General features: G+C 38.6%; 2 protein-coding genes across 8 annotated transcripts in view; one reads left to right on the top strand and one right to left on the bottom strand.

Annotated features, from left to right (window-relative positions):
• The first annotated feature begins 276 nt into the window (after window positions 1–276).
• BET1 (Bet1 golgi vesicular membrane trafficking protein) lies at window positions 277–6,108 on the top strand. The gene is made up of 4 exons (XM_068934858.1): window positions 277–602; window positions 3,382–3,497; window positions 5,349–5,405; window positions 5,944–6,108. Exons 1-4 carry the CDS (start codon window positions 584–586, stop codon window positions 6,097–6,099), a joined length of 348 nt encoding a protein of 115 aa, XP_068790959.1. The 5' UTR covers window positions 277–583; the 3' UTR covers window positions 6,100–6,108.
• A 52-nt stretch (window positions 6,109–6,160) lies between these two features.
• The window catches only part of LOC104143656 (probable acyl-CoA dehydrogenase 6), a 91,767-nt gene continuing 86,837 nt past the window's right edge, over window positions 6,161–11,090 (bottom strand). For 6 of the 7 annotated variants that reach the window (XM_068934856.1, XM_068934854.1, XM_009674268.2 and 3 more), the window contains one exon: window positions 6,161–10,219. In XM_068934856.1, the coding sequence (XP_068790957.1) occupies window positions 10,129–10,219 (91 nt within the window). In that variant the 3' untranslated portion in view covers window positions 6,161–10,128. The remainder of the gene's footprint in view (window positions 10,220–11,090) is intronic. The other variant, XM_068934855.1, reaches the window with a different exon arrangement.

Below are 11,090 nucleotides of genomic sequence, written 5' to 3'. Positions count from 1 at the left end.
GAAGTAATTTATTGCAGAAATTCATAATAAATGGTTATATTCAGTAGAGCTTGCTCCTTTTTTTTTTTTTTTTTTAAAGATACAGGAAAGTAACAACAGGAAAGCAGCGATGCACCTGCCATTTCCAAGGCCTGTTGGGAAAACACGCGGTGCCCCGAGACCCAGCAAAAGGCGGTGCCGGTCCAGGGCCGCAGAGCCCCTCGGGGTAACGCGCCCGCCAGAAGATGGCGGAAGAGCCACCCCTGGGCCTGGGGGAGGCCTGAGGCTCTGGGAGGGGGCGTCTCCGTCAGGGAGCGCGGCCCTAGCGCCGCCCGCCGCCCTCAGGCGCCAAGGGCCGGGCCGCGGCTGCCCTCAGCGGCGCTGCCGCCTCACCGCCCCCTCCCCCCCGAGAGAAACTACACTACCCAGAAAGCCCCGCGCGCGGCGGCCTGCGTTACCCAGCGGGCGGCGCGGCGGCGGAGCGATGTCGTGGCGCTGGCGGAGTGAATGAGCCGGGCAGCCGAGCGGGAGCCGGGCCGCAGCCGCCCCGCCGAGGTCCCCTACCCGCAGCCGCGGGAGTCGCTCCCCTCCCCCGGGCACGGCCATGAGGCGCGCGGGGCTGGGTAAGCGCCGGGTCGCGGCGGGCCCGTTCAGGCGCCTTGTGCTGCTCGGCGGTTACAGAGAGAGCGGGAAGCTCGGCGGGAGCGGGCCGGGGCCGGGCCGGGGGAGCGGGCGGTGGGTCCGTGCTCCGCAGCCGGCGGCGGTGCCCGCGGCTGGGCCGGCCGGGCAGCAGTCCCGCCCGCCGCCTTGGGGCCGCGCGGGCTCGGCCCGCCTCGCCGTGCCCCCGCCGTGGGGTGGCGGGTGTGTGGGGCGGACGGCTCGCGATCCGCCGGCGTGGGCCGGCCCGCTTCGCTTCCGAGTCAGCGTCGCTCGGGGAGCTGCGCTGGGATGTCCGGTTATTCTTGTTCCTGTGTTGTCTCGGGATGGTTCCAGTGCAGTGCCAGCTTGAGCCATTTTCCATGCATGGACGGATTTGTCCCTCTTCAGTCAAATCACTTCCAAATTTTCAGATGCTTTTTAAGTTTAATGCTTCTGTATGTTTTCTTGCTGTGTTTGGTGTGTGGGGGGGAACCCACTGTCATTTTACAGCAAACATAATCTGGTGGAAATGCAGAAGTCTGTGAGAGTTCCTGCCGAGTTTCGAGAAGCTCGAGGCCCATTTTTTGACCAGCCACGTCGATGCCAGTGAAAGAAACTTTGAACTCTTGTGCTATGTTGTAGGACCTCATAGGTGCTGTTACCTCGCTGCAAAACTTAGACAGTGTGGTGAAGTTCATGCCCCAGAAGTTTATGACCAAGTTCTGTTACTTCTTCCTAGAAAGAAATTTCTCTAAGTGAATGTTTGTTGGCTGATGAATTCTGCATAGTTAGACCTATAGTCTCGGTAATACTGCTCTAGACTTACTTCTCCACTTTTTTGTTTTGTTTTTAATAGTATATGTACAAGTTAAAATAAATCTTGGAAATGCAGAGGCTAGATTGAAAGTCAGCGAGCTCATTATGCTGTTTCTGAAAGTGTGAAATAACAGATGTCTGTGAAAAGAATACAAGAAGAAGAATGTGCTTTCTTCTAATGTCTCTGGCAATCAACGGCTTAGAGAGTAGCCATGAAGTACATCTTTAAAAAAAAAAAAAAAAAAAAAAAAGGAAGGTTAAGAAGAAACTTAAACATCTTTACGGCTGTTATCAGTTGCAGTAAAATTTGCTGGTAGCATGCAGGTTTATTAAATTTTGCCTTGTCATTTCAACAATCCATCTAGAATAATACATTTTTTTTTATTAGGCTGAAAATAGGAGCTTGGCAGTAGTACTTCTGCCGTTGTCTCCAGGTACCTCATGCCTTTTTTTGTCTCCAGTTATGCTATGGTCACGTCTATATTACGTGTCCTGTCAGGGCAGTAATGAGCCATGTTACAAGATGGTCTATGTAACTGCCATGCTGAAGCGTCTGCTCTTCTTTTAAACGTTAGTAGCCAGGTTTCTGTAGCATTTTCAATAGATATAAGTAGATGTGTCTATTTAAAAGCTTTTGGACAGTTGTTAAGAGATGTTTGGGACATCTCTTATGTCACAGTCTGTATAAGAATCATATAATTACAGTATTTTAGTCACAAGCTACATGGTTTATTAACTTATAAGCATATATTAAATCTTAAATCATTTGATAGGAAGTACTGTAGTTAGATGCCTTTGTAGAACAAGGACCGTGGACACACCCTTAACTCTAAAATGGTTCCTTTTTAGTCAACTTTCTGCACTTGGCATCAGTGTATTTGATTTTAAAAGCGAACAGCAACTCTCCTCTTGCTGTGTTGAAATAGAAACATGCATTTTTACCCAGTCTTGCTGAGGCTTTGTCATTGAATAAGCTTACAGAACAAAATAAAAAAAAAGTTTACAGGTGCAAACTAAAAAAATTCCATTACTTAGACTGAAAGAATGGCTTTATAGGTTAATCTAAAAATATATCTATAATCAGTGTAGCATCATAATTTTTTCTCTTCAGATCTTAATGTGAAGTACCTAAGGTATGCAGTGAAACTGGTTATGAGGTGTAGTTTTATCTGTGAGTGTGACTGGTGTTCCTTTCTCTTATCTCTCTTTTTCCTGGAAAATAAAAAAGGTGCCCAAACAAACAAACAAGTGTATTGAAGAGGAAATAACCAAAAGCATTCAAATAATTTTGTGTGGCGTTCTAACTAGTTATAATACTAATATTGATTAGTATTATAACTGGGTTGGTAGTTGAATTAATCTGGTAGGATCTTTATGGTAAGACTTGTAATAGTTCTTTTCTGCTTGCCTTTCGCAGTCTTGGGTTCTCTTCTTTTGTTGCTGATGTTAGATTTAAGGTCTCACAGTGATTTTTATCTAGAGTGGATGTAGCTTTCACTTTCTGTGCCTGTGCTGCTGTCCAGCTGCTGTTTTTAGGAGAACTTTATTAAAGGTTGGAGGAACAGATTCCTTTCTCTTCTGCTTAGTCTGCCTGCTGAGCTGGTTGTCTGGATAACAGTCCTGAGGCTCCACCACTCAGTAAGCAAAGGCACAAATGGGAGTGGGATTGCAGAATGGTGATAGAAATGGCAGTGTTCAGCTGCCTAGCAGACTTGGCGTGTCATCTAAGTCTTGTTTGTAGAGGAACACACGTAAGGATTAGATTATGCTCTCCCTTTCAAATGTGGGTGTGATCAAATGTTTGAAAACTAATGGCTTGAAAATCCAAACCTGAAGGCTTTGTTAGAGAATAATCTCGGGAAATAGAAAGTGTGCTTTTTCCCTGTATGAAGAGCACTTGCTTCAATGGTGTTTTCTGTCTGTAATTGCTGACTGTTGTGTTTATAGGCGATGGAGCACCTACTGGTAACTATGGCTATACCAATAGTGGATACAGTGTATATGAAGAAGAAAATGAAAGGTTAACAGAAAGTCTGCGTACAAAAGTCAGTGCCATTAAATCAGTAAGTATGTAATTACGGCAGTATCATCACACTCACTGAATTAAATTACATGAACTAGTGAAGCAGTAGGCTTAGTTCAGAACATAAATATAATGCAAGAAAGTATTGTCTGCCAAAATGCTCAATGCATTCATTCGTGTAACTGATTTTTTCCTTTAATTAGATTGTAGCTACAGGTGTCCTTTTTGGCTAATCTTGAGGACAGCTACAGTGTTACATATTGCTTCTTTTTCTGCAGGGACACTGACTCATTCTTTAGAAACAAGAAACTTCACTTTAGGTCAGTGAGTAATCTACCAATAAATTGGCTCTGGTTAATTTAAGAATTTGGACTACTTCAGCAGGAAGATAAGTCAAAATGATGATAACAAAAACATATGTTGATAAGTCTGTAATGTGTAATACAGAGGACATTAACATTTCTTTCTAACAATTGTGAGGGAAACATCTTAATGATTCTGATTGCTTCCAGAGATTGAGGACTTCTTCCAGATAAATCTAAACCAAAGTCTAACTGATAGACAGCTCTGTGATAATTTTTTTAAGAGCAGTTTGTAAGATTAGCAGTAGGTGTCCTACATCTATAGATGTAGGAGAAGCCAATCAATTTTATAGACCTAAACTCATTCTAATTCTTTTTGCTAATATTGTGGCTTAAAAGTAATTTGTTAGTCTCAAATAGAAATTAAACCCTTTGGTTTAAATTTAGAAATTATCCACCTATATGATTTAGAGTAAGTTAAGGAGATAAAAAGAAAAGCTTTGGCCTTTGTTACAGTACTTAACTTCACTCCTTTTCCCCTAGTGAGTTCTATCCCAAATAAGTTGCATTGCAGTTGATAGTGCTCCATGAGTAGCATGTGTGCTCTTCCTGCAATTGCATCTTCTACTGCAATGGATTGACCTTGCATTATGGAATCATCTTGAAATGATCTGCCTAGAAGCTTCATGTAAAATGAGTTTGTCTTGACCTGGTTATAGATTGCTGTGAAATGCAGCAGTAAGAAATAATGGGATTGAGGTTGTGGCACAAAGATATATGGGCTTTGATTAATCCAAAGCATCAGGGCTTGTAGCACGTTCCTCCTCCCAACCCCCCCAGGAGATGCAGCAGTTTTGTTCTTTGTGCCGGGTCTCGTACCTGCTTGATTCGGACCCTGACCTGCTGAACTGCTTTTCTGGCTTGACTTTGGACGTGCCTCATCACTTGAAATTGCTGGGTGATCTGGACTGTGGCTGACCCTGGTTACTGTCTCTGGACTGACCCTGACTTGCCTTGCTGGCTCCTTGTCCTGCTGTGCTCCTGACTTACCTTCTCTTGAGGAGCTGCCTGCTCTTGCTGCTTCCTGATGCAAAGCAGAGAAGGAATACAAAGAAACAGGAAAGAAATTCTGTTGACAGGGTAGCAGCAGCTTGTCAAAAGAGATGTTAGCAGGTTACAGGTGTCAGCTCTAGCAACACTGAGTCAAGAGTGCTCTTGAGTCTCAGCTGTGTGCCAGTAGTTTAACAGCTGTTCCAGAAAACAGATAACTGTTACTTGGACTTGAAAGACTTGAGGTTTTTAAAAGTCTATGCAATAATTCTAATAAGGAATTCTCAGTTCAAGCAGAAAAAGGGAGGAAAAGCTTTGAATGCCTTCTGTGGCGGTCTAGACTCATAGTCAAATGATGAATATTGTACATCCAGGTTTTATAACTTCTGGTTCTGTTTTTCAAAAATATTAGATATTTTGTCCACCTCTTTACCTAGGGAAATACTAGCTTGACTAGTGATGTCAAGTATTTTTAGAATGGATTCTCTAATCTAGTTATATATATGTGATAACTTAAATTTAATGCTTTTTTTTAATAGCTTTCCATTGAAATTGGAACAGAAGTTAAAAATCAAAATAAAATGTTATCGGAGATGGTAAGTGTTCAGTCACTACTAACTTCTTAATCTTGCTCTGTATTTAAAGAAAGTTAACGTAAAATGTTGATACTAAAAGAAGGAACCTTTATATAAAAATGTTGACAACTTATTATTGACCATACAATTTGACCAGTTCGGCAGCAAGAGTTCTGTTCACAGAGAATGATGTGGAAGTGTGGTGGGTGTTCCAAGGAGTAGCCAAGGTGGTTATGCTCCAGATCTGACTACTCATTTTGTATCATCAAGCAAACAGTATTATACAAGGCAGTTCTGTATTATTAGACCTTAATAATAGGTGAAGGAAGCAAAAAAGGAAGTGGGGGTGGGGGGGGGGGAAAGGAAGTCAGAAATGTGTTTGTTGCTTACAAGTGAATTTGCTTGGTAGGGGGTTGAGGGGGGAGAATATACCTGGATTAATGCGCTGAACTTCTTCCTAGTTAAATTTCAGAAGACTTGGAAAAAAAGACTACACTTAACAATGAGGATACTTCGTTTTCTCATAGTAACTTGTTTTTGCTTTGTTTTTTAAATGTAGGATAACGACTTTGACTCTACGGGTGGACTTCTAGGTGCAACTATGGGCAGACTGAGAACGCTCTCCAGAGGGAGCCAGACAAAACTATTATGCTACATGATGCTCTTTGCATTCTTTGTTTTTTTTGTAATATACTGGATTATTAAACTGAGGTGATGAAAGTTATCTTCAGTTTAATTTGTGTAACTTCAACCGTGAAACAGTCTGAATTAATGAATACAGTGATTTAAACTGGCATATTCTGTTAAAATGATATTGCTGTAAATTGCATTAAGTTTTAATGCAAGTTATATTTTTTTTCTTAATGTATCAGAATCTCTCCCATCACCCCCTGTTTTAGGTGGATTATTTGTAAATATGCAAATACCACTAGTACACTAGGGTGCCTTTTTTAGGGCAATTTTTTTTTTTTTTTTAAGAATTAGCTTAAACAAACAACCCACCAAAACAAAGACTGTTCAGATGTGAAGAATCACAGACCTTTCTCTTTGATTCTACTTTTCATTCTGGACCATGTTCTAAATTAGAGCTCCAGTTTCAGGCATATAGTAATCTTCAGGTTACAAAAGCACAAATAATACTTGGATCTTCTTGAACTGAATTTCTTTTATGGATTTCTAAAGGATTGGCCTGAAGCTAATGAATGTGAAAATGGTGCCCCAAAAAATAATTTTGATGCCCAAAGGGATGAGGGCTAATAGTCTCTGTATTCTGGAAGTTTAAACTTTGTGTTTTAGGGAGAAGCTATGTAAAACTGGATTTTTTTTTTATAAGTGTGGCTAAGTAACACTTACACATCTATTCTTTTAAGCAAATGCCTTTGATCGTTCAGATCAACCAATATGGACACAATACAAATGTTTCCCTTAAATTTTATATTTAAAGTACCCGAAACTTAGTGATTCCATTGAATCACTAGAACTTTTACTGGTAGTATGTTCACTTTTCCATCAATGATGATCTCTAAAGCTGCATGATATCTGAAATGTGAGGTCAGATATTCTGACTTTTATATTGAAATGTATAATGATGCACCTGTTGAAGGTGCCCTCATGTTAACTTTTTTTTTATGACTTAGCTTTGGCTCACCAAATAGTTTCTTATACTTGAAGGTATTACATTGCCGAGTTCAACATTCAAAATATCACATTTCCTAGCAATTGAAATTGTATCTAAAATTTTTTGAATAACTTTTCTAGAAACACTGTATAGTGTGTTGCCCTGAATAACTTAATTAAAAACTAATAAATAAAGTGACCTAGAATACTCTAACTAGTATGTAGTTTGTATATACACAGTCTTTCTAATGCAGAATACCAAGGTTTTTTTGAAATGTTGCTGCATGTAAAGGAGTTAGAATTGTGAGATGATATACTGTTCAAATAAGAAATGGAGGTGTAAGCCACATGGTTCTTTCATGTTAGGTTTTGTATATTAACAAAAGTATGGCAGATAAATCACTTGTCTAATATAATACATTTATACTGAATGTGTAAAAAAAAAAAAAAAAGTGCAAGTATTTCTAGCTGATTTAATCTTTGATTGTTAAAAGGTCTATAAAACTTCTGCAAAAAACAGAAATCTGAATATTAATGCCAGAATAATCAGTGTTCTTCATTTAAGAATCACTAGGCTTATTAAGCAAGTATAATGTTGCCATAATGCAACCCATAGGATATAATTTGCCATCCGGAATTGATGCACTTTTATAATTACAATGAGACTGTGGATAGGAAGGTACCTAGTAAGTGAGATAACTATTGACATAACTCTTTGACAGTCACGCTCCCCTGACAGTTGATCATCTTCTAGAAGTATATTTAGTCTTCATATTAAATCTTTTTTTTTTGTGGGTCTCAAATGTGATGCCTGAACAATTTCTATACACTTTTTTTCTTAGTAATCAAGCTGTTTTACTAATAAAGGGAAATAGTCTTTACTATCTAATATTAAGTAGAAAAGGCATAGATACAACTAATTACATGGCTGTTGCACATCTTATCTTTGCTTTTAAGAATTTGCTATTGTGTCCCTTAAGTCTTGACAGAACATATTCATAAAATCTCTACCTGTCGTTCAGGTCGTGTAAAGTAGACAGGATTTCAGTTTTAAATCTAAAACTAAATAAATTAAAAGGTAATTTGTGCAGGATAGGAAATATTCCTTACTTTCTGAAAGAATACTGTGTGTGTGTGTGTGTGTGTTTTTTCTCCCCCAACCTTCTTCAGTAGTGGGATGGGAGGGGAGTAGAGGGAAAAGGAATGGTAAAAATATTCTGGGAGGAAAAAAGTTTAAGCACAAGAAGTATACTGAACCCTTCACACAGTATTTTAACATGTATATTTTTAAAGGATGGATATGACTCTAAATTTATTAGAAGAACAACAATAAACAAATTAGAATTTGTTTATTGTCTTTACTGTATTTTACATTTGAAGTGAGTACAGGACATAACATGTTTCAATTCACTTCCAGGAAGAGGTTAATTATTTTTGGCATAAAAAATCTGAAAAAAATCCTACAAGTTTTCTTAGAATAGTTAATTTGTGTAAAAATGGAACTGTCTTGAGAATATTTCACTCAGGAAAAGGGAATAGCCATTGAGGGGAACCATGCATTGCTGCCTTAGAATTGTCTTCTGGAACTGCTTTGAGTTTTGCAGTCATTTTCTGGTAGAAAACTATTACTCTAAAAGCCTTTAAGAATGCACAAATGGTAGGTAGCAAGATTTCAAAGCTCTATGAAATGGCCTTGTAGAATAAAATATACTGTACATGGGATATTATAGGAAAATAGTCCTACAAAGTTGTGGTTTATTGCATCAGTTGCATGAGAATGCTGCAATAGGCCCTTTCTTATTTTTGAAATGTTTACATATATTTATATGTTGTTTCTCTATTTAATGTAACTTAGATCCTCCCTAGCAGCTATACAGATAATTCCATACAAAAGGAAATGTCCTCTTTGAAATATTAAACTGTTGGACCATGGAAATTCCTTAGAAAATGCTTATAACCATTTGGTTATAAGGACAATTCTACTGAAATTTTTTTTTTGTTTTTGCTAGAAGACAGGCTGTATCTTCTGACTTAAAAAGCTGCTTTAGGAAGAGTTGCTGATGTTGATTTTTGAAGATATGGCTGAAATACCAGTAAACATAAAGAATAAGATTTAAAGACCATGTTAAGAATTGATGCTTAATCATACTAGATGTATATTTCAGTGAGATATTTTCTGTGACAAGTCACACTAATTTTGAAAATATTTCATTTATTACACACTTCTGCTTTAAAGCAATTGCAGAATATAATATAAATTGCACCATCTCATATAAGTTTAAGCAATAACAAGCAACTTTGTTATTCACGTGTTTAACATCTTTAATTTTTCATGAATGATTACAGACAAAACATGATAATCTTACTGAGGAAATTCAGGCCTCCAAAAGCTTCACATATAATTAAACAGTTGTTTGTAGACTTTAAAACCAAAAATCAACTCTTGCTCCTATCACCATACTTAAATGACAGAGCAAAGTACAAGTCAAACACAAAGTGAACAAAGTGAAGATCACTGTTCCCTATGCTACTATCTGACAGGGAAACTTGTTTGACCCAGGTCTGTTGAAGGAATTCAGTTTGACGATTACTAGTTAGAAGTGAAGCTGTGGAAGGTACAGTTTATTGAGAGCAAAATTACTATTCTTTACTTGACTATCAAAGGGAATAATTTGTGCCATAATACTTCACTTACTTTGCTTTCAAGATCAATAATTTAGTATAGCTTTACCCTGAAATTTGTTTAGGCTGCTAAGGGAATTCTAGCTGTAGCTGTATGTTTAAGAAGTGGTGGCTTCTTATTATTGACTAAATAAGACAGGTTCTTAGTATGGGTGGTTAGTATGGATCAGTAGATCATTCAAAGCACTAACCACTCTACTAAATGGAAAAAAAAATCTTGCAGGAGGCCATACGCTTTCAGTTTGCTTCTCATCAACATAAATTTGATATTGGAGAAAATGTAGAACAAGCAATATTGGTCAAAGACCCTGACAAGCATTTCATTGGCAAAATTACTGGTAAGTTTTATTATTTTACCCTTGAAACATGTATTGCCCTGTTACCTTTGGTACGTAGTAAAAGCCATGCTCTTGGGTTCTTAAATTTTAAAGAACGGTGAGATGTGCTACTTTTTTGGAAGTGTTTCCATGTATTTGCATATGATAGAAAGCATGGTTTCATCTGTACCGCCTCCTATTGACAATAATCTCAAGTCTCTGTAGAAATAGAAAGAACAAATTAATACATTTGCATGCCATACTGGTAGAAAAATACAGCTTTGTTGTTCTATGCATTTAGTACGGAGCTGCTGTTATTACATTGAAACCCCTTGTTTACAGAAGCATATGCACTGTGTGCAGGTGTTATCAGCTCTGTAAATACCCTTCTGTGTAGCAGGACATTGTTAGTTTATCAGAAAGCTTCAGGTATAATTTGACATGTTCAGTTTTCAGATTCTTTGAAAAATAACCTTAAGTTGGCATACCACTATATTTTCTTCTTCATATAAATTAAGACTTTTCTTAGTATATTGTTGCCCCTGCCTAAGCCCAGAAAGAGCCCCTGCAACTGAACTCTGAAGAGACTTCTGTTTAGGTCCCATTACTTTAGATTGGCATATAAGGTAAGAAAGACGCTCTTCCCATGGTTTTCTGGCACAGTTGCTGGACTGCTTGCTCGAGTTACCTATTTATTACATACTTATGCCAGTTGTTTGCAGAACGCCTCATCTGCTACACCTCCTCTTGCTGAGATGGTCTGTAATGCCCCTTGCAACATCGCTAGTGTTCCATGGCTGGTGGATTGTAAGAGTGGAGGGAGAGTTTGGGGACCAAGCAGTGAAAAGTCTTGCAGCACTAACTGTGTGTATAAAGAGTAGTTGTCCGTTGATACATGAGGCATTGCAGAATTATATGCACATTTTCATAAAATGAGCTCTTTGGCTGAGAAGTATCCTGGTCTCCCTAATAGCTATATGTGAGATCTGTCAAAACTTTAGTATAAATCCTTATCAGTATTGTGTGTTTCTGCTTTAAAAAGGAAAGGCTGCTACAAGTCTATTTATTTTTGATTTGATAAATCTAACAG

This window comes from Struthio camelus, chromosome 2 (assembly GCF_040807025.1).
Source record: "Struthio camelus isolate bStrCam1 chromosome 2, bStrCam1.hap1, whole genome shotgun sequence".
Classification (NCBI taxonomy): domain Eukaryota; kingdom Metazoa; phylum Chordata; class Aves; order Struthioniformes; family Struthionidae; genus Struthio; species Struthio camelus.
The sequence above is the reverse complement of the archived record's forward strand: the minus strand, read 5'-3'. Positions and strand labels throughout refer to the sequence as shown.

Excerpts from the sequence above, each read along its gene's own strand:
- BET1 (XM_068934858.1), top strand. Across the intron at positions 3,498-5,348 it reads AAGTCAGTGCCATTAAATCA|CTTTCCATTGAAATTGGAAC; the intron begins GTAAGTATGTAA and ends TTTTTTTAATAG. Across the intron at positions 5,406-5,943 it reads ATAAAATGTTATCGGAGATG|GATAACGACTTTGACTCTAC; the intron begins GTAAGTGTTCAG and ends TTTTAAATGTAG.